The sequence below is a fragment of the Mustela erminea genome, chromosome 14 (genome assembly GCF_009829155.1).
Source record: "Mustela erminea isolate mMusErm1 chromosome 14, mMusErm1.Pri, whole genome shotgun sequence".
Taxonomy (NCBI): domain Eukaryota; kingdom Metazoa; phylum Chordata; class Mammalia; order Carnivora; family Mustelidae; genus Mustela; species Mustela erminea.
Genome location: NC_045627.1, coordinates 30,660,427 through 30,684,375, shown reverse-complemented (window position 1 = coordinate 30,684,375; position 23,949 = coordinate 30,660,427). Strand labels below are relative to the sequence as shown.

The 23,949-nt window shown below is 38.9% G+C and overlaps 1 protein-coding gene across 3 annotated transcripts in view; it reads right to left on the bottom strand.

Annotated features, from left to right (window-relative positions):
* Nucleotides 1–1,014: 1,014 nt before the first annotated feature.
* Nucleotides 1,015–23,949, bottom strand: part of REEP3 (receptor accessory protein 3) — a 97,962-nt gene continuing 75,027 nt past the window's right edge. For 2 of the 3 annotated variants that reach the window (XM_032314098.1, XM_032314100.1), the window contains exons 6-8: nt 14,266–14,413; nt 5,155–5,309; nt 1,015–4,462 (exon numbers count right to left, since the gene is read on the bottom strand). In XM_032314098.1, coding sequence (XP_032169989.1) covers nt 4,406–4,462; nt 5,155–5,309; nt 14,266–14,413 — 360 coding nt within the window. In that variant the 3' untranslated portion in view covers nt 1,015–4,405. The remainder of the gene's footprint in view (nt 4,463–5,154; nt 5,310–14,265; nt 14,414–23,949) is intronic. The other variant, XM_032314099.1, reaches the window with a different exon arrangement.

Here is a 23,949-nt window from a genome sequence, read left to right as displayed (position 1 = left end):
TTTCAGTTCAAACCTTTATAAAAAGCAATTTAAAGAATACTACCAAACCCAGACCCCAACGAGTGTTTCAAGGCTAGAATATTGATGGGAGAGGTAAAAGGGGGGGAATGTCTTCCACGAACAATGGATTGGTCTCTGAGACATGATTTTTGTTCCATGAATCTCTTTCTTCAGAACAGTGAACCACTTAAAGGGAGAATAAAATACTGGGGAAAATGCTGCTGTTCATATATCCATTGTGTCTTTTTGAAATTTTTTTTCTTAAATATTTTATTATTTATTTGACAGACAGAGATCCCAAGTAGGCAGAGAGGCAGGCAGAGAGAGAGGAGGAAGCAAGCCCCCTGCTGAGCAGAGAGCCCGATGTGTGACTCGATCCCAGGACCTGAGATCGTGACCTGAGCCGAAGGCAGTGGCTTAACCCACTGAGCCACCCAGGCGCCCTCTTTTTGAATTTTTAAGTTTCTAACTTCTTTGGATCATCACAAGGATATACCTCCTAATAAAGATGAAAACATAACTCCATTTGGAAATACTTTAACACATTATATAGCATAATGAAGTAACACAAAAAAGAACCTTTTTAAACATAGGATTTCTCTCTAAAGCTTAAATATGAGGCAGACAGACGTCTGACTTTAAAACAGATGGAACCCCAGAACATTTCCAGGATACATAAATCTGAATTTTGTGTTATATTTTATGTCTGAAACAGCTAACCAATACAAATTGATGGCTAGGGTTTCTGTATTAATTTTTTTTTTTTTTGTATCTTCCCATTCCAACAACCAAATTTAACAATTCAGTGTTTCTTTTGTAATTCTATAACCATTCCAGAATGTATATGATTTTTTAAATGATTTGCTCTGTGATTTAGAATCTTAAGCATGTGCAGGTTATCTATTATGTAACATGTAATATGTACATAATATTAGATACATAGTCCCTGATAAATAACAAAAATTTATGGAACCCAACATAGGTACTCTGACACACACAAAACCATACAAGTTGTCACTAATAAAATGAGTTTATTTTATATTAAAGTTTTCAAAAAACACATTTGTAAAATTATCCCCATACTAGGCCTGAAGAGAGCCTTTACAAAGAGTTTAAAAAATTACAAAACTGCTTTAACTATGAAAGTACACAGATTTAAGAGGTATTAGGAGAAAATGTTAATTCATGTTCAATTTTTAAAACGTTAATATACAACAAATCTGTAGGATACTACTAGAAGATTAAATCTTAACCATTTAGAAGAAAAAGTTGTATTTTTCTTTCAGAAAGTTTTACTCTTAAATGATATTTATTAAGAAATATACACTGCATATCATAGAAACAATGATCTCAAAATTGCTTAATTGCTTTGGAAATGAATCAGCCTATAGGAACACGTAGGGAATTGCTTGTCAATACATATTAACTCTTTAATTTTAGTGACATATTAACTTCTTAATTTTAGTGACAAAAGAAAATCAAAATGAAAATTCAGTTCACTCCAATTAAACAAACAAATTACTGATATTTAATAGAAGATAGCTTTGGATTATTTTTAACAACACAAAAGTTCAAGTATTACAGAAGCTCAAACTATGTTATTTCAAAAAAGGAAATGAAAGAAGACATATTTATCTAACCAGTGTTTTACAGAAATTTGGAATATTTACATATTTTATAACACTGTAGGAATCTTTGGTGGTGACATATGGATTCAATTCCCTGAAAACACTTTAATAATTTTGTTCCATTGATCTGTGTAGTCAAGTATTTATAATCAGTAATGCTGGCAGTTACACTTTCTAGCCAAATCCACATACATATAGTGAATTGTGTGGAGGGAATCTTGTGTGGGACCTAAATGGGTTTACATAATTAATTACTTACCAATGACATGTACTTCTGGCTTGTTTTTTATCCCAGAAAAAAACACGGTAAACGAAAGAACAGATCAACTGCCACTTCCAAACAAACTCGGGATATAGTTAATATTAATGCACAAGTTGAATGAATATATAATAAGATAAAACACCGGGTACAATTTCTGCATAAATTTTAACAGCTACCATAATAGCGCCTTATATAGGCTTGTGCAGCATCTGATGCCCCTTCACCAAACGGTGGTGGTGGGGAAACAAGGCACTATGGTCGAGAGAGAAATTTACCTCTTTTAAAAGCAGTGGACTCAAGCAGAGAACCAAAAATGACCTGTTCCACTCTAAAAGAGACAAAGGTTTATAAGCTTCTCATAATAAGTTCCAAGGAAAGGGCATGCTAAAACACACACAAGAGAAAAGCAGCAAAATTTCAGAAATGTAAAAAAAGGAGAAAGGAAATGATGGAATAGCAAAGTGACATCCACTGCGTCTAAGGCTATAATAGGAACAGATCAGAGGAGGCACTGTGCAAGGAGATGTGCTGAAAAAGGACATGCATTACCCCTTTGCGACCTGTAGTGTCTTGTTTGTAGAAGTGTAGAGGGATAAATAATGTCTCTAATTTAGAACAGTACTTATGAATTTACTTTAATTAAGGAATTGGTTTAATACTCAGATCTGACTTAGAAAAGATAAAATGGAGCAGAGCAGCCCACACAGGTAATGTTTTCATGTAGAGTCACTTACATGACCGTGTCAGGCTACTTGACATGACACTGCCTTTGGGCAGGAAAGACAAACATGGTGTAGCATTTGTATTAAGTCTGGTACTAGGCAATATATGTAAAACTCTCTTCCAAGAGTTTATAATCCGAATTCCTAGCAATTTTGAACACAAATTAGAGAATTTTTCTAGAAACCCAAAGGCTACAAATTAGTCAAGGTAAAGCAGATGAAGATATTCATAGAATTAAACTTTTGGAGAAAAGAAGTTGAGCGAATTTTTTCTTGATGTTATATATCAAGAATGTGAGATAGTCCAGAAAATGTTTTAAGACTTGTATCAAGAGCAGTGTATTAATTAAACTAACGTACTCCTAAATAAACATTCTGTTCTCTGCCAACACTCTGAGGAGGCCCTGAATATACATTGCCAGCTGGTTTCACTTCTTAAAAAGGTAGAAAAGTAAAAGATCTCACAAATCTCACTCATTGGTTTTTTCTTTTTGACAAACAGAACAGTCAAATCAATTACCTGAATTAACTGTACGAATCTGACTACTGATCACTAAAACCACCACCAGAAATAGAGACTTCATAATGCATACTTTATCAAGTCCACCTAAAAAAGCCTCTGTGTTCCGTAATTCAAAATCTCATGGATTAAAAAACATTTTTCTAATATCTATTCTAGTAGCTTCTAATACGTAAGATTAACATCTGTATTTTGCATTGGCACCTATCTTCAGGAAATGAACTCAGCCAGGAGATGGGAGATTTAAGTGATGCTAGTCAATACAGATTTATGAATCAGCAGCACATATCAGTGCTAGGCATGTGAGTGGACCAACTGCTGGATACCTTCAGGACCCTGTTTCACAAAAACTATTTTTAAATGCTGAAAATGTAACCAGTGTTAACAAGAACATGCTGAGTTCAACTATGATGTATGGAAAACTGGCTGATGTTTAAAACAGTTTCTTACCTACAGAGGATTAGATAGTTAAAAATAGTTCAAGTTAACAATGAGCTGTATTTTCATATTATTAGAATCTAATGAACTTAAATGAAACCCACAGGGAAAGAGATGACAAAATTCAAGGCATAGATGTGACATGTCGGGATGTGACAAATAAAAATAAAGACAGTGTCAATAAAACTTAAACATACAGTTGCAAATAAGTAAACAATTTTCAAGTGTGCAAAACTAGTTAGGAATAAAAGTGCTATGTGGAAACCTGGCTTTCAAATATTTGTTTCGAAAACTTTCAGTCAATGGTGGAAAAACCAGAAAGTATTAAAAAGTAAAAATTTAAAGAATAGACAAAACACATTGTATCTTACATTATGCCCTTGTCCTATCACTGCTGGATCAGAGGCCTATTTAATTGCTATCCTCATGTGATAGACAGAATATAAACGGAGGTAAACACAAATACAATAGCACAAAGGCTGATGTATCTTAAACCATAAAAGGACTCTTTTCAAGTATTCTGTGGGCTTGTGTTTCATCTTAACATCCCAGGCACTCAGTGTTGTTGAGGACTTTGAAAACAGATAACACAATTTTCTATTACTTCTGAGATATATATACATACACATAAATAAGCTTTGCATAACTACCTTTAGTAGTCAGGACATGGAAGTAATGGTGAAAGAAATAAAAGCTACTTAAATTGATGAAAATAAACCCTATCACCACCACAATTTAAAGTATTATTTTAATGTGTAAATCCTGAATGAATAACGTTAGCAAAAAAGTCAATGTATTAGTGTAACTTGTCTTGGGATTCTTTAAGTGCAGATGACTAAAAATACACCTGTGGTCTCTTCTTCACTCTGTATTTTAGGGATCCATATCGCACCTGAAGAGAGAAATGTGTCGTGATTACAAATCAGATGATGACTTTCGAACTTTGGGAGAACTGAACAGATCAGGATCATAGTAATAATTGTTTAACTTTTCTAATAGGAAGAATCTGTTATCCTAGAAGTGTGCCTCTATACTCAGAAGACCTCGCTGCTGATGTCCTCAAAAAAGGAGGGGACACTACGTTGCGTAGACGCTGTAGGCTATCACCAATGATAACCAATACAAACATTAACTGTTGTTAGTTCTGCTTTGCCTGGTCTGCCAATGGTTCACAATGATCAGAGGCCACAGACTGGATTCCTCCTCCACTTTCTGGACACAAAGACAATGTATTATTATGGATAAAACCTCTAGCTCATCCCCATGCGCGACTGGTTCAAAGCAGAAGTAGGTAGCTATTTTTGTTAGCTGCTCTCTTCACCTGTGTGTAGGGCTGGCATGACCACCGCAGGACTCGCTCTGTGAGAATACCATTTTCTACTCACAGGGGAAGCAGGGATTGAGCATTTTGTAAATTTCCGGAGATCCTAATGTATCCGAGCTGACGAGAGAATTTTCAGTGTAACTGCCGATCTCCCCCTCTGTCCTTCCTTTATGGATCCTGAGTGTATCCTGTATGTATCCTGAGTGATAACGCAACAGGGAAAGCCTTTAAAAGGAACCGTTAGGAAGACAGCCCTGTACCTGACTAACCTCTTTGCGGCCCTTCACGGTTTTCACAGATTTCATGCTTTGCGATCTCCGCAGCCCTTTGTGCGTTAACATCTCATCATCTGAATACGGCCGCTCCGCTTCTTCATCGGTTTTCTCATCTCCGTCCTTCAGTGGAATTCCATAACCTAAACGAGGCGTCAAAACCAGCATGTTTTGAGAGGACAGCGCTCCGCCCGTCCACCCGTCCGAGTGCACGTCTTTGCCTGGTTTGTACTCGCCCCCTCACTCCCCTCCCTTTCTCATCTGGAAAGTGCTCCCTGCCCCGTACCCTCAGTCTCTGCCCTGCGCACTATTCTAGATGAAGCTGATACAAGCTTCCCCTGACCATTCCCATTTTTACTATGCGCTTTTCAGAACAACTCAAAATAATTTAGTTTTGAGTAGGTTAACACCTTGTTCGAAACTCAGAGGGTATAAGCAGGTATATGCTGAGACGGATCTCTTTATGAGCTCTAGACAATCTAAGCAATCTTGTGTTTTACCGAGTTTGTCATTTGTGCCTTTGACTTTCATGAGAAATTAAGGCCTCCTGCCCACCAAGTGACAAGACTTTCGTGGAGATTGTGAATGGGAGGGTAAATGTAAGGAGTCAAATAACACCCCAAGGGGCTGGAACCTGGGGCGAGATGTTCACTGGGGGCAGGTGATGGAGATGTTAAACCAACACTGTTGCCGCTGCTGAGATACAACCCAGCTGGACAGGCTACAGTAATTGGAATCACCATGGGCTGTGATGACAGATGTTAGTCAAAGCAAACAGCCAGCCTCGGGAAGGTCAGCGTGAAGCCATGCAGGCATGCTAACAGGCTGCTCTGCAACGCTCAGAAGACTGAACATTGGCCAATCCGCAAACATCCAGGTAGTCAGGCTGGTTATTGTCAGGAAGTCTGACAGCATTCCTGTGCTGGGATTCAGAGATCTGAAGCCTCGGTTCTCAAGCTCAGTAGAGTTTATTAGTAGAGACTGATTAGCACACATGCGGAGTCATCTGGAGCACTTGCTAATACAAAGACTGCTGGGAGGAGGGTGGGGCTGAGGATCTCTGTCTCCCACAAGCCCCCAGGTGACGCTGATGCCACTCAGGGCCTGCATTTTTGAGAGCCACCGCCTGGATGGAGCAATACAGGGGCCCAAATCTATAGCAAGCAGAGTGCTAGCAAGATACACATCAGTCAGAAAGACAAGGGGGAGGTTAGGTTACAAGGCCCCATTAACTTTCAAACTCTCCTTCACTAAGGATAAGGCACATGAATATCTAAATCCTCAGGTGAAGGAAAAAAGGAGTTTTCCTAGGTTCAGGAGGGGCCAAGGGATGGACTCCTTGCAAGTGAAGAGAAGACATAGTAAACGTTTATTAATCGGCTCTCCCAGGCCACGAATAACTTCAGACTCATGAAACAAACCATGAAGAGTTGTGAATAAGCTTCTTAGTCTCATAATAAGATACACACCTTTAATTGTACATTATACAAGTATAATTTTATGCCGCCAGACTTCTGGGCTAAAAGTTAGGAAGGATTTGGGAGTAGAATCAGTCATAATTTAGGCCAAGATCTTTTGTTCTCCTGACTCAGTTCAGGGAATTGTGTTCTAGGTAGAAGGGAGAGCACCTGCTGGGGGCCATGGTGGGGTGTGGGGTGGGGGGCAGCTCTTTGCTGTTAAGGCTAGCGTGGCCCTGGGAGGGACTGAGTCAGTGGTCCAGGCAGGAAGCTCATAATACAGTATTACCTGGGGAAAAAATATACATACAGAAACAGGAAAAACAACAATGAAACCATTAGAGCTCCTGAGAGTGGGCTTTTAGGTGATGTAAAATTTTTTTTAGTATTATTTTTATAATTGGGGAAAATAAGACAGAAAATTGTTTTTAGGTTGCCATTTCTAGATTCTTCTCTATTGCTATTGCTTCCACAATATTCCTGATCCCAGTAAAACTAAGGTAAAATACAGAATGAGGAATCAAGGAAAGAGAAAGGAAGCAACTGTGACCAGAAAGTTCTCTAAGGTCACAGATGAAGCATAAGACTTTATAATAGATCAACAAACATGACCCTTGTTATTTTGCCCCTCACTTTATTAATATGATTAGGAATTGGACCTTCATTCAAAAGAAGATTATACATACAGCTTATCCTTTCTTTGTTTCCTAATTTCAGGTAACAAATCTCCTTAGCTCCCTAATTATGGTTTCAGAGAAATTGATGGATTGATTCGCTGTTCCACAAATATTAAAAAAAAAATTCTAGGGCAGTGCGCTAAATTATTGGGAAACAATGATCGAAAAGACACAACTGTCATTTTTTACCCAAAGAAATTTACAGTCCAATAGGGGAACCAGACTTGAATGGGCATTATTGCAACAGATGCTGTAAATCCAAGATAAGGATGAGGTACTATGCGAGCCCACAGTGAGATAATCAACTCAGCCTGGGGGCGGGGGCATTCGGAGAGAGAGGACTTCTTGTAGGAGGTGGTGGCTAACCTCTGAAGGCTCATGATTCTGTACAACTAGCACATGATGGAATGGGAGAACAAGGCAGGGGAGCTACTGAGTTTGGACCTCATCAGAGAGCAAATATGGGGGGCCACTGAAGCATTTCAAGCAGAAGGATAACATGATGACATCTGGGGTCTTTCAAAGATTCTTTTTTTTTTTTTTTTAAAGATTTTATTTATTTATTTGACAGACAGAGATTACAAGTAGGCAGAGAGGCAGTCAGAGAGAGGAGGAAGCAGGCTCCCTGCTGAGCAGAGAGTCCAATGTGGGGCTCGATCCCAGGACCCTGGGATCTGACTGGAGCCGAAGGCAGAGGCTTTAATCCACTGAGCCACCCAGGCGCCCCATCAAAGATTCTTTTTACACTTTGGGGAATGAATCAGAAGTAGATGAAAGCTGGAAACAGGGAGGTTACTGCAGTATGGCATGTCAGAAATGACGGGGTCCAAGGAGCAAAGAAAGAGACAGTAGCCAAACTGGGGCTCTATTAGAAGATGGAATTGACAAGTTTAACTTGGCAATTTACTCAACCAAACCATGCATCAAAAAGAGAGGGGTCAAGTCAAATACCTTCACTAAAATGTGCATCTTCTATTCCACTTAAAAACCTGGAAATGAGTATGAATAAACACTCTGCTGTGAGTGCTGGAAATGTTAATCAAAGTTGTCCAAGCATTTAGAAGTGTTGGGAGCAGCGGGGAGAGGCGAGACTATGAGGGAAGTCCAGATCTGGGTGCCATCCCACAGCAGGCATTCGGCAGGGCGGCGGAGTGCTTGATGGGACTGACAAGCCGGGGCAAAGTGAGGCTGCTGGTGCCATTCAAAGTGTTTTTGATGATCACTGATCTACACTGGACAGGGTCCTCGCGTACAAGAGTAGTGACCAGGGACCCAAGGCTGTATGACCCTGGGCTCTGTCTCCACTTTAGGAAACTAAGCTGGTATTTCCACAGCTCCATCTGAGAGCTGGTATATTTTAAGATTCTTCCCCTTACGGTAATAATAAAAGCCAACATTAATCCAGTACTTAGCAATCCACTGCTTTAAGCAGGTTCTGCATATTAACCTAAGTGCAAAAATGACAAAAAGTTTGACCCGGAAGAAGACCTATGTTAGAAGACGGGCGTACTTGACACCTTTTAGCGGTGAGACCCAGGCCTCTCCAGGCCTTTGCTTTCTTGTACGGTAAGGAGGTGAAACAGATGAGAGCTGATGAATGTCAACTCTGACCCAATTGAGCTGTCAGGAGCATTATGCTGAGGGGGTCTGTGAGCCAGAGTGGGAAAGTACCAAAGAAAGTACCCAAGTCCTTCAGCAACGGCTGCCACCGTGGCCACTAGAGCAGGGAGCAGGCAAGATACCTGTTTGCCATCTTTGACTAAAGCAGTGCTAAGGTTGTTACCTGCTCAAATTACTGAATTCCTAGTTCCAGCCCAACTGTACCACAAAGTGTAGCCCTTTTATAAATGAGAAAGAGAACCTTGGACACCTCATTTCTGTCACTGACTATGTAGTTATTAGCCCCTGACAGGTATTTTAATCTCCTTCTGCCTCAGTTTAATTAACTAAAAAAAATGGGGCACCTGGGTGGCTCAGTTGGTTGAGGGTCTGCCTTTTGCTCAGGCCATGATCTTGGGGTCCTGGAATCAAGCCCCATGTCGGGCTCCCTGCTCAGCAGGGAGCCTGCTTCTCCCTCTGCTACTCCCCCTGTTTGTGCTCTCTTGCTCATACTCTCTCAAGTAAATGATTAGAATCTTTAAAAAATTATTTAAAAAATAAAGATTAGGGGCATCTGGATGGCTCAGTTGGTTAAGCGTCTATCCGCCTTCAGCTCAGATCATGATCCCAGGGTCCTGGGATAGAGCCCCACATAGGGGGTGTGGGGTCTGTTTGGTCAGTGGGGAGTCTGCTTCTACCTCTGCCCCTGCTGGTGCTCTGTAAAATGAATAAAATCTTTAAAAAAATAAAAATAAATAAATAAAGATGAAATACTTAAACTGTGTAGTCATCTTAAGGAGTAAATAAATATGTAAAGCACCTAAAGCAAAACAAAAAATATGTGTTTTATTTCTTTATTTACTGCTATTGAAACTGAATATTGGGCTGTTTTTAACTGATACGGATGCAGCAGTATCTTTGCAGATAAAATATTCCCACTTATTACAATGTGATCTTCTTTCGGGGAATGTGAACACCATGTTCAAGGTGTCCATTTTCTTACAAAGAAGCATTTGTGCTGTAGTGACAACATGCAAACTTAAATCACCATCAAAGTAGGACTTCTCTTGACCACTTAACCTCAAACCACTCAGAGCTGGCCACTATGAGTTTTCAAATTGGACTCAAATTTCCAGATATTTGAGTTTGCTTGTGGGAACAAGCAGAGCATCTGAGGTAAATGTACTGATCACATGAACCAGTACACAGACTTTGTAATGTAGATGCAATTACACCCTGAAAAAATTACTATTTTTTCTTGAGGAATTCTGGAAGTAAATGAATAAAAAAATAATTCATGACATAAAAAAAAAAAAAATGAGTATCAGGGCTCCTGGGTGGTTCAGTTGGTGAAATGTCTGCTTTCAGCTCAGATCATGATCCTGGGGTCCTGGGATCGAGCCTCACGTCAGGCTCCCTGTTCACCAAGGAATCTGCTTCTCTCTCTCTCTGGCTTTCTGCTTGCTCATGTGCTGTCTCTCTCTCTCAAATAAACAGATAAAATCTTTTAAAAAAATGAGTATCTTAAATATTTTTCAAAAGGAAGAGTACTGTTCTTTCTCGTTTTAAAAATAGGTTGATTTAAAAAAAAAATCACTGAAGTCCCATACTCAGAACTGAACACTGTTGATATTTCAGCAATACCCTTCCAAACTCTTTCTATGCATACACATAGGAAAAGTAATTCCAATTTATTAATGCATTTCATCTATGTATTGTATCTCTACAGCACTTTGTTTTATTGTTATTATTTATTTCCCCACGATCTGGATGTTTTCATGTCAGCAAGTATGGACTGAATGTATGAATTTTCATGGCTAATAAACCACACTTCTGCTTAACCATTTTTTTTAGGTATTTGGTTTGTTCCAGTATTTTGTTACTATAAACAATGAGATGGACATTCTTAGACACACAACTTTGAACACTTGTTTGATTGTTTCTTTATGACGTAAGTCCTAGAAGTTTCTTGCTGAGTTAAAGGGAATAAATTTTGATAGTTATTGCCAGATTGTCATCAAAAAGGATCATTCCACTTAAGCCTCATAAAAAGTGAGAGTGTTTGTTTCCCAACATGCTTGCTGTGGTGATTTTAAAACATGACCATAAATTCTGACACTTTTCTCCTCTTCCCTTAGATTTTTTTGGTATTTTTTTAAGGTTATCTCCACGTCCAGCATGGGGCTTGAACTCACGATCCCAAGATCAAGAGTCGAGTCCCACGCTCCTGAGCCAGCCAGGTGCCCCTCCTCTTCCCTAGATCTCCAGGATGTGTGTATGTACTTATCTCATAGAACTGCCCTTAAGCAGAAGTGCTGCTGCCTGATTCCTGCCACTTCTCTTGGAAGATGGGCTCTGGGAGCTTTTAGCTGCCAGGTAGGAAGTGCCAAAACTCAGAGAGCACGTAAAGAGACGTAGAGAAGGAGAGGCGAGAGAGGCCCCACCTGTTTGAGCCATCCGCTGTGACTCTTCCCAGCTATGACATCAGATGTGTGGGTGACGAAGCCTTTGCCATTATGACTCAAGCGCTAGGTGCTGTTCCCTGTGCCTGCAGTAAGAGCAGGAACTGCCTCCCTGAGCCCAGTCGACCCCAGATTCAGGAGCAAAATAAATGACTGTGACTTTTTTTTAAGGCCATTGTTTGTAGTTCGTTACACAGAAATAGAGAACTAGAATAGTTACCAACCCAGAACACTGCTAATTAAGAAAATCTTTTTGCCAATCTGGTGAGCGAAAATTACTATTATTACCATTTTAATTTACTGTTTCTTTGACTGTGAGGCTGAGTATCTTTTTCATGTAGTAATTGGTCAGCTGTATTCTTTGGTAGAATTAACAATAATTGGCTTGTAAGAATTCTTTGCATGGTTAAAATCTGAGCCCTTTGCCTGTATCAGATGAGAATATTTCTTCTAGTTTGTTTTTTTATGGCATGGAATATTTTTCCCTTCTATGTTATACATTTTTTTAATATAGAGAACGAACTCTCAAGCTTTTCCTTTTATGTCTTCTGGTATTGATGCCATGCTTAAGAAGTCTGGCACATTAGGGCGCCTGGGTGACTCAGTCAGTTAAGCATCTGCCTTCAGCTCAGGTCGTGACCCCAGGGTACTGGGATGGAGCCCCGATTTAAGCTCCCCACTCAGTGGGAAGCCTGCTTCTCCCTCTCCCCCTCCTCCCTTCAAGAGTTCTCTGTCAAATACATACATTAAAAAAAAAAAAAAGTCTGTCATATCCTAAGGGTATATAAATAGATACTCAGGAATGTCCCACTATATTATAGCTCAGTGGCTTACATTTAAGTCTTAATCTTTTAGGTATTTTGATGAAAGGCTTGAGGTAGAGGTGTAACTTCATTTCCTACCCCATCTCCTAAGTCTAGCAATTATTCTGACACCACTTATTTATCTGCCTTTCCCCCACCCACCTGAAAGGCCATCATCCCCATTTGATAAACTTCCACGTATATCTGGATTGTGTTTACACAGACGATCTATAATTATCTTCTCTTCAACTATTCCTGTCCTGGAACCTTACTACGTTTTAAAAATATTTTCGAGAGAGAACGTTTTTGTTAAATTTCTTCCTTAGGGAAGAAAGAGCTCAGAATACATACCACTCTGTAGGAAGTTTGGAAGTTGGGCAAAGTAATGCATATTAAAATTTTAATTTAATAACTGGACAAGTCCCTTTTTTGTACTGCTACTACTTATTCATATCTCTCTAATCTTAAGTTATTTTAATTTCATGGCTTAAAATTTAACAGAAGAACTAAATAGGACCTTACTATCTTTTTTTTTTAAATTAAATTGATTTATTTATTTTCAGAAAAACAGTATTCATTATTTTTGCACCACACCCAGTGCTCCATGCAATCCATGCCCTCTATAATACCCACCACCTGGTACCCCAACCTCCCCCGCCCCCGCCATTTCAAACCCCTCAGATTGTTTTTCAGAGTCCATAGTCTCTCATGATTCACCTCCCCTTCCAATTTACCCCAACTCCCTTCTCCTCTCTAACACCCCTTGTCCTCCATGATATTTGTTATGCTCCACAAAGGGACCTTACTATCTTAAAATAGTTTTGTCACATCATTTTAAGTTTAATAGATGAATATCATAAAAAGAGCTATGGGGATTTTCATATTTATTACCTTGTTTTCATTTAAATATTAGAATATCATTCTTAGCCAATTCTGAAGTATAATTATTAACAAACTGCTGGCAAAGGGCTCAGGTAACTGGTCCAAGTGAAGCAAAATATATACAGTAGATCCTAGAATCAAAATCAGTAATTTTTAAATGTATATTAAGAAAATGCCTATATTGGAAACTACTTTTACATTGTTAATTTATTAAGGGTAACGGTTCAAAGTTCTATGGTTCTCATTCTTAAAGATAAATCAATGGCCAATGCTTAATTACTAGCAGTCACCTACCTTCTAAAGTCATCCACTCTAGAGGGAATTCAGAAGTAAATTCACTATTTTTCTCTATAGGATGGAACTGTTATTGTATTTCTCAGATTGGGTTCAATATAAAGGACGATTTTTAACCTCTCTCAAAATAAAACCACTTAAAAAAACAAAAACAAAAACACTGGATAGCCTTGTACCTTATGGACTCTAACAATATAGAAATAAGAAATGTCATTAAGATCTTAATTTTCAGCTGAGTCTTGAACTACAACTTTCTTACATTGTGGTAAAAAGACTAAGGAGCGATGTCTTTTTATTTATGGGTATATTTCTAGGATAAGAATAATTTGTTGAAGTTTTAGAACATATTGACTCTGCCATGCTCCTAATTTATATCGAAATACCTACAAGTCAGTTCTTGAACAAGAATATGTCATTTCAATATCTTCCCCACTGCAGTAATCCTATTTACAAACTGAGTCACCCTCTGTCACCCACTTCAAGCTTTTTATCTTGTGAGTCAATATCCTTATTTGTTCACGGCATTTACAGTAAAGAGTGTTTAACTATACAACTCCTTAGATGTCGCTACACAGTTTGAATTGAAAGACGGCTGATCGCAGGTCTGAACTGGTGCCGGTGGTGGGGAGGTAGGAGCCGTCACACAGAGGGCATCTAAAAACTCATGGAGGCCCAAGAGGCTACTGTTCCTTTCTTAGTTGGATAATCTTTAGAGTCAACAAAAGGCAAGCCCCAACTTCATTCAGAGAAAATTGAGAGAAAGAGAACTCCAGTTAAGGGTAAATTCACAGACATCAGCGTGAATCGTGTCTACTCAAATTCAGAGAGTTACCATGTATTATTTTCGTACCCACCTGGACTCAAAATTCCAATTGCGAAAGGAAGAATACATCAAAACAAACAAAACAAAACAAACAAAGCGCACCTGCTGATTCACCAGAGACTGATTTACTTTTCTTTCTTGTTTCTTGTAGAGGTTGGAATGGTCTCTGTCCCACAGGCTCATCACCTTGGATAGCTGTTAGATCATGCATACTAAAACTTCGCAAACGTTCTGTTATTGCTCCTTGGCTCTATTTAACAGAGAAGTGATAGATCCGAGAAAAAAAAACAACACACACTTTAAAATATTTCATAGGCTAACATTTAAGTTTCTCCCAACATTTTATCATGAGGCTGATTTTATTATGAAACTTTCAGAAAAGGTGAAAGAACAGCACAGTGAACAGCCCTAGATTGTTTGTAGTTTGCTGTATTTTCTTCACCACGCATCTACCATCTATTCATCCATCAACCCATTTTTAAAATGCATTTCAAAGTAAGCTCTGGACATTGCATTCCCAAACATTTTAGCTTCATAATGTTTTAAATGTTTAAAAAAAAAAAAAAAGTATGATGAGCTTACCCTTCTGAGTAGACAGCAACCATTATTTTGCTCTCTCCTAAAACTGGCCCTTGGGGACTTATGATTTACAAGTTTTTAAAGTAAAAGACATACTGTTTAACCTTTTCTTTTTAGATTTTATTTATTTATTTTATTTGAGAGAGAAAGTGCATGGGGGGGGGACAAAAAGAGCGAGAGGGGAAAGAATCTCAAGCAGACTTCCTGCTGAGGGCAGAGCTGGTTACAAGCCTGAGATCGTGACCTGAGCCAAACCAAGAACTGGTAGGTTAATGGACTGACCCACCCAGGCAACCCAAAGACATACTCTTTTAAAGATAAGCTAAGTCAGGAGTGGTAATGACTCTACTTAGTATAAGGTTTAAAAAAAAAAATTAAAAGCCAAAGAATATTGGATACAAAAATGATATCTAGTTAATGAATTTACCATCTGGCAAGGCATATCTACTACTATGCAATTTGACTTTAAGCCGTTTTACTTATTTCTTCATTTAAAAGATTTTATTTATTTATTTGAGAGAGAGAGAATAAACGGGGGAAGGGTAGAGGAAAAGGGAGAAGCAGTCCTAGTGAGCGTGGGCCCGGATGCGGCCAATCCTAGGACCTGGAGATCATGACCTGATGGAAGTCAGATGCTTAACTGACTGAGCCACCCAGGTGCCCCTGAGTTTAAGTCATTTGAAAGCCTTAACAATATGATAGACACTGGGCACATGTGGGTATTTAAATTTAAATTAACTAAAATTAAAAATTTAGTTCCTCAAGTACATATTCCAAATGCTCAATAGCCTCATGTGGCTAGTGGCTACTGTACTGGACAGCACAGACAGAGAGAACATCTCCATCACTGCAGAAAATTCAATAATTTTTATCACTGCCCAAGGGACATTTCTGAACTTCACAGACCTAACTGCATTTCTCTCCAAAATATAAAGGGAAAAAAATAATTTCTAAATTTACCCACTTAAAAAATTTGCATAGCATACAGATGACTCATTTCTTATTTATAGCAGTTTTAAAAATATTCCTCTAAAGGTTTTTTTACTCTTATTATTTCTTCTCACACGTGTGAATTTATGATTGCCTCTACTTAGGACTATACTGCAGAAACACTCATCCCTAATGGTGCCTCTCTCAATTTCTAGATTTCAAAGCCTGAGGCACTATGAACATTTGGACCTTATAGTATTTTATGCTGAAAAACGATCTTGATTCAGCTACTCTGAACTAGTGATATCATATTATGTCAAAACCAAATGACATTTCTATACCCACTTAGGCTCTGTATTTGTACATTTTTAGATTGTGAAAATAAATTGTTAAATTAAAGGGTCTATAGTCTCAATAAAAATAATTGGGTTCCACATGTCTTTAAACATTCTTGTAATGGTTTAATCCATTATACTTTCTTCCTCTTTATCAGATATCATTTTAAAGATATAGGGGACAGAAGACATCAGAGATGCATGAGAAGGAAGTGACCAGTGCATGTCTGAAACAGACCTTGTTTTCTCAAAACGGTCAACATTTCTTTTTTCCCACCTTGGTATTTCTGTGCCCTACTCCCAGCAATTCTTGACTTTTCACCTACTGCTAAATGATGACAACTGGCATACACATCTGTAGGGCCTGCTACCTGACTCAAGAGCCATTTCCAAGGTGGGCTGTGACTGCCAAACCCTCCCACTTATGAAGGAACATCTTAGAATGCAAATAAGTCAAATGGCCACTGAATCAGGCCAGCACTGATTCATCTACAAACTTTGGTTTCTTTTTTTTTTTTTTAAAGATTTTATTTATTTATTTGACAGACAGAGATCACAAGTAGGCAGAGAGGCAGGCAGAGAGAGAGGGAGGAGGAAGCAGGCTCCCTGCCGAGCAGAGAACCCGACGCGGGACTCGATCCCAGGACCCCGAGATCATGACCTGAGCTGCAGGCAGCGGCTCAACCCACCGAACTTTGGTTTCTTTAAGGAGTATGATCCACGAATTATTTAGAGCATACCTCACAAATGAACTCACACATTCTTGTCAGTTCTAGTGTTCTGCTGTGCAAATCCTGTCTCCAGAGGAGGAATTTCAGAAACCAAAGGAGAGTGACTAATTTTAGGCTTCTTCCATTCTCCTGGTGGACTGACTGGTATGTCACCGATAGTGAGCATATTATAAGTAAACTAAATGTTCTTCTGCTGCTTCTTCTTTTTCATTGCTCTTGACTGCTCAAGAGTTCTCCACAGACACTGGACTGCAGAAGCAGAGGTTGGGCAGTGAACTGCAGGTATGGTCCTGGGTTCACATGGGAAGACCACACCATCCACCAGGGGTTTGCTTCAGGCTGATTAAAAGTGAACAGTGACCAACCCTGAGGTATCTGGATTTTAAAAGAGCTCTTGAGTAACCAACCCTATAGCCCCAAGTATTACCAATATGCTCAAGGCTTCAAGGAAGGCCAAGTACTGTAAGGAAAAGCAAAAGGGGGCTGTACACTCTTTGAGGATTCCCAACATTTTCAACAGCCAGTACTGCCTCAGAAAATCGGGTTTTCCACTGTGTATTTTCTTATGGGCCCAGAATAGAATGAATGTGGGAAGAGAGAATTAATGCAGTATTGTGAACTTCAAAAACATTACATAAATCCTAAGTCTGTAACCACTTTAAAGTGACCAATGTGACCACTTTAAAGAAGTGTAATTATAAAATAATCATGCTTAAAGGCAGACCTATTCCCTCCAATTTTTATATCTTCAGCACAAAAAGCCCATTAACCAAGAAATTATGTTTAAAATAAAATGTTAAGTGGAAACCTTACCCTTGACCTCAGAATTCTAAATCACATCCACAATATGGCTGCAAGTATGTAGTATGGCTTAAGCAGACAGGGAAAATATGCAAAAATGAAAACAGTATGATATTGAGGCAGATGGGATGGGTGATTTTATTCTTTTTCTCAGTAATTTTTTCAATATTACAAAATTAGAATTATAGATAGATAGTATAGTGAAGTATTTGTTTGTTTTTTAAGATTTAAATACTGTTTATTATAAACTGGATGGGATCCTGATTTCTTTTCATTTCCTCCAATGCCTGGCTACAAGACAACTCTCCAAATGAACATTTTCTATTTTTACAGTGATGTTTTCACTGTAATGTTAACTGTAAGAATTTCTGATCTATTTCCTGCTCATTTCCCTTCTAACCAATCCCTTACTCCAATGATCAAAAGAAACACTGTTTCTCTATTTTGAGGGCACAAGTGGGGCATTATAGTTATTTGTCAGTAACAATGCTAAAATGTATGGAGGTTTTGTTTAAATTGATACTATTTTATTTATTTTCTTTCTATTTGGTTTAAATAACATTAAGCCAAAAGTATAAAACAATGCAGAAAGGTTCTAGTTTGAAGAAGAAAAGGCATGTGGAAACGGCATTTTTGGTCATTAGTGAATAAGGAGGAAGGGAGTTCCCATCTACAAGGTAAGTCGATATTCCAGATTTTAGATCCCATTCTCCATGGAATTATATGTTCGCTGCTTATGCTAAAATTGATCCTAAAAATCGACGAGAAAGCAACAGAAAAATTATGATGAGAACACAAGAATCAAAGTAATTAAGAACTATTTTGCAGAATATCTTACATTAAGACTGATCCTCACTAGCAGGAGTGCACAGGGTTTGAATTTGGATAGGCCCAGAACATCCATTTAAAATGTTCCATTTAAGGGGCACCTGGGTGGCTCAGTGGGTTAAAGCCTCTGCCTTCGGCTCAGGTCATGATCTCAGGGTCTTGGGATGGAGCCCACATCCAGCTCTCTGCTCAGCAGGGGGCCTGTTTCCTCCTCCCTCTCTGCCTGCCTCTCTGCCTACTTGTGATCTCTGTATGTCAAATAGATTAAAAAAAAAAAAGTTCCATTTAAAATGGGGACACTAGGGACATTTGGGTGGTTCAGTCATTAAGTTGCTGCCTTCAGCTCAGGTCATGATCTCAGGGTCCTGGGATTGGGCCTGCATGGGGCTCACTCTCAGCAGGAAGCCTGCTTCTCCCTCTCCTACTCCCCCTGCTTGTGTTCCCTCTCCTGCTGTGTCTCTTTCTGTCAAATAAATAAATAAAATCTTAAAAAAAAATGAAATAAAATGAAAACACTTGTAGGAGCTGACTGGGTCGGACCTTGGCTTCAGCACATTCATGCTCTAGGAAGGATTCTTCAGCTGAGAAAAGGGGTCTTGTATGTAGGACTAATTGTAAATAACTGTTACTCCCGAAGAATTCTGCCTTTGTTTAAATACTTCATATCCTGGTGAAACACTATGTTAAAATTATTATATTTTGTGTTAAATAAGGGGAATTTACCATGCTTATCAGCACCTTAGGACAAAACTTTCAACTGGGGCTCCTGGGTGGCTCTGAAGGTTAAGCGTCTGCCTTCCGTTCGGGTCATGATCTCAGGGTCCTGGGACTGAGCCCCACGCGGAGCTCCCTGCTCAGGGGCAGTCGCAGTCTGCTTCTCCCTCTCCTCCCTGCTTGTGCTCTCTTGCTATCTTTTCTCTCTCTCTCTCTCTCTCAAATACATAAAATCTTTAAAAACAAAAAACTTCCAACCTAGTCTCTTCATATTTTAAATTAAGAATTTAAAAACAGGGGTGCCTAGGTGGCTTAGTCTGTTAAGCCTCCAACTGCTGATTTTTGCTCAGGTCATGATCTCAGGGTTCTGGGATTTGGAGCCCCCAAGTCGGGCTCTGTGCTCAGTGGGGAGTCTACTTGAAAATTCCCCACCTCCCTCCGCCTTACATGCTCTCTCTCTCTTAAATAAAAATAAATAAATCTTTAAAAAAAAAAAAGGAATTTAAAAAGATAATCAGTAGTCTTTGTAATGTTACACTCTCCTACAGAATAATTCTTACTATATTGTTCAATAATGAATAACTATTAAGCTCTATTTCTTGTTGCTCTTTGACATATTACATTAAAATGTAGATAAGGTTAGTTCCAAGTTTTTAGGGACACCTCCTTTTCCCCTAAGGACATTTGACAATCTGATTAAGTCTAGAATGGAACTGACTGCATTTCTATTAGGTGAATAATATATTTTAATGCCTTTTTTTTTTTTAAGATTTTATTTATTTATTTGACAGGGAGAGAGATCACAGGTAGGCAGAGAGGCAGGCTCCCTGCTGAGCAGAGAGCCAATGCGGGGCTCGATCCCAGGACCCTGAGATCATGGCCTGAGCTGAAGGCAGAGGCTTAACCCACTGAGCCACCCAGGTGCCCCTATTTTAATGCTTTTAAGATTAAAGCAATATATATTTATCAAAGGACATTTGTAACAGAGGAAGATATGAAGAAGAAAATAAAATCATTTGTAACCCACCACACAAAAACTGTTTATACATATTCATATATCATTTTAAGATTTTTCTGACTCAAACTTTTTTTTAAGAGCTTATTTATTTATTTGACAGACAGAGATTACAAGTAGGCAGAGAGGCAGACAGAGAGAAAGGAGGAAGCAGGCTCTCTGCTGAGCAGAGTGTGGGGCTCGATCCCAATACCCTGGGATCATGACCTGAGCTGAAGGCAGAGGCTTTAACTCACTGAGCCACTCAGGTGCCCCTGACTCATACTTTTAGATCAAGCTTTCTCAGTCTCAGCATTATTGCTGTTTTGGGCTAGAAAATTGTTTGTTGAGGATCACAGGATATTTATACAGCATTCCTGACTTCTACCCTCTAGATACAAATAGCAGCACCCCTCACTGTCAGCTGTGACAACCCAAAATGTCTCCAGACGTTGCCAAATGTTCTTCTGGGGCAAAATTCCCTCCCACTGAGGACCAACCACTGTTTCAGAGGTCTAAGAGGTTTTAGAAGTCAGGTTTCACCTCTTTGATTTATAGGTGAGAAAATTAATACTTAGATCAGTGCAGGCGGTCTGCCCAGAATCTCATGACTAATTAAATTAGGGTAGAATCGGGCTAGACAATGCAGATAACTAGACTATTAGTAAATTAAATATTCATTATAACATTCTGCTTCCCTAGATTGTAGGGAAAATAGTGTGACCTTTCTGTTGTCAGGACAAATGCTATTTTTTTTTTTTTTTTTAATGGATGATACAAAGCAGCTGAATATCCTCAAATCCTCTTACAAACAGAAAGCCTTTAAAGCAGACAGCAAGATGTCAGGAGTATGACCTAATCAGCATCATTTATAGTTTATTAGATTTTAGCAATTTTACCTGTAAGACTCTAATTTCTGTGATAATTGATTTTTTTAAAACAATATCTGCTAAAGAGTTCACCAAGAAAAGGCTGCCAGAGAAAATTCACAGATGGTTAATATGACTAACAGTATTTTTCTTCCTCTGTCCTTTATCTGTGTTGCTCATCTGTAAAAAGCCACCTGCATTTCTCATGTGAAACCTATGGAATGTTGAACGTCCTCAGCAAAGTCCTTGAAGGTCCTTCATATGTGTGTGCTTTGCTCAGCCAAAATAAACTTGTACACTGACCTTGGGAACAGATGCCTGGTAATGAGGTCATAGAACTGAGTAACATTTTCAGAAAATTGCTTTACAGTGTCATAAATGTTCTGATTAGATTCCTATTTTCATCTTTAACATGCTCAGGTGGTTCAACCTGGGAATCCTAGGTAGGGCTATTACCCGTCTTTAAAGGTCACACCAAGAGTCCAATCATTTTTAGCCTGAAAGATATTTTTAACAAACTATAGGTTGTAAAAATCTTAAATTAATTCTCAAGGCTTACTATTGGCTTTCTTGAAGTTTCTCCTTAAACTTGACCTACTTCCTATTTCAGTTTCAATTTACTCTTTAGTCTGAAATGTCTGGTTCAGTGATTTCTTCCATCATTGTGCGTTTCTTTGACATCTCCAGAGATGAAACTAATTTCACTTACATGAAAATAGGCACAGTCCAACTTGAGGCAAACAGTTTTAACATAATGCTACATTCAGCATATTTAATGACTATTTCTAATGAATAAAAGCCAGGATGGCTGAAGCCAACATTCATACTGGGATGGAGACAGCTACCTCACGCACAGTGATCTTGATAACAAAAGGACCACCACATCACAAACAAGAAGGGAAAGTTCCAAAATGAATTCAAATTATGGGACATGTGTCTGATTTGCAGTGGTAACTCAGATGATTCTTATGTTTTCTATTTCCTGCCTTTGAAGTGGGGAGGTGGTTTTATGATGCTAAATATATAGATAAAAACAAACAATGAATCACAAAGAAGAAATGCTTGTATAGCCTTTCTAAAGGAAAGCATTTCTGTGAGCCAATGCTTATTTTAATAATGGGAGGGCAGGGGGAAAGCTCTTAGCCACTGCAGATGAGATAAAATTGTCAGTCAGTGAAAACAGACCCTCAGCGAGACAGCAGGCTGTGAGAGGAGGGACTGTGTCTGTCTTGCCCACGGCTGCACGCCCGGCACCTGCTGTATAGCAGGCACTGAACAAACCCATGTTGAACAAATAAACAGGATGCCAAACACCGATGACAGCAAAGGATAAAATACAAATAAACGAGGAGACAATGAGGAGAAGATAATAAAGTAGGGATTTCTGATTCCCCACATAGAGGCTTTGGAAGTTATAACCATAAGTTCAAGTAAAATAAATATCCCATGAAGTGGTCGCAGTATGTAGAAAGGTGTCTCACAGAGTTCCGGGACTAGAAATGATTCTTAGATGTTAAAGAGAGGAGGAAAAATGGGATTTCTATGCTTTTCTGTTTCCCAGAACAATGTTCTAAAAAGTCCGTATTTTCTAAGCAGTATTTCAAGTTGCAATTTAATTTTTAGTTGCTACGCCATGGAATCATATTAATGATGCTTTTAAATATGTAAAATTCAGAAAGCATCTTCTTGGGGGGGTGGTGGTTTAAGACCTGTACCAATAGACCCTTGAACAATGTGGTGGGTATGCGCATCAACTCACCGGGCAGTAAAAAAATCTGTGTCTAAGTTTTGACTCCCTTGAGATTTAACTAATCGCCTACTGGTGACTCTAAGTCACACTGACAACAGTTGATTAACTTGTATTTTGCAGGTTATATGTATTATATACTGTCCTTTTACAATAAAGTAAGCTAGAGAAAGAAAATGTTACTGAGAAAATCTTATTAAGGAAGAGAAAATACATATACACAGTACTATACTGTGTTTACTGAAGAAAACTGGTATATAATTGGATCCAACAAGTTGATAGCCTTGATTGTTCACGGGTCAATGGCACTTCATTTGTGAAGTCAAATAAAATTAAATTTTATAACAAAAGCAATAGGCTTTCTTGTTTTCCTGTCCATCTTCCTGCTGGCACCATTTAAAACCCTCTACTTTCCTATCTGGCAGGTGAGGGTTTTCTTTCTCTTCCATCTCCTCTCCTTCCCCCACCTTTCTGATAGAGCAAAATCACAGCTGTTCAACCTACAGTCTATATTCTCATGATTATGACGTGCATGCTGTTTGCTGCTGGGCAGAGTCATACTCCATTATTATATTTCCTTTCCTATGTAACTTTCTTTTCCAGAGCTAACAATATCCCATTTTTAAGTATTCATTTGATCAGTTGTCCTATGTCCTTGGTCTTAACATTGCCTCTAGCACATTTTTCATGGTGTCTTAGTGTGTCTTCTGGTTGACTGGTTGGAACATGTGCTGACCGGTTTAAGTATCATTCCTGCAGGGGATTAAACCTATTAGATACTCTCTCCCCGTACTTTTCCCTAAGACCCCTGTCCTGGCACCCTGAACCCATCACATCCCATCTTGGCCTGCTGTTCTCTGGACTCCCACATTCTGCATGTTCATCCTGGGAAGGAGTCCTGTCACCTTCCTTCTGTGTTGGACTCCTGTCTCCTAGATCCTGTGGGTTTCCTTTTCCATGGATTAGTCCCTAATTTTGGCAGAGCACAGTACCCTGACAAAGAACACACACGAAGTCAATTTTGTGACTTTGCATGCTTCAAAAACAAAAAAAGAAGATTATTTATTTTCTAGGCTCACACATGACCGAGAGCCTGACTGTTAGAGAATCTAAGGGTGAAAATCATTATGGTATCATGGATGGTATTACTCTTCAGTCTTCAAGGTTTCATTGTAACTATTTAGAAATTTAATTGCCATTCTGATTCTCGATCATCTGAATGTGACATACTTTTTATCTTTGGAATCCTTAACATTTT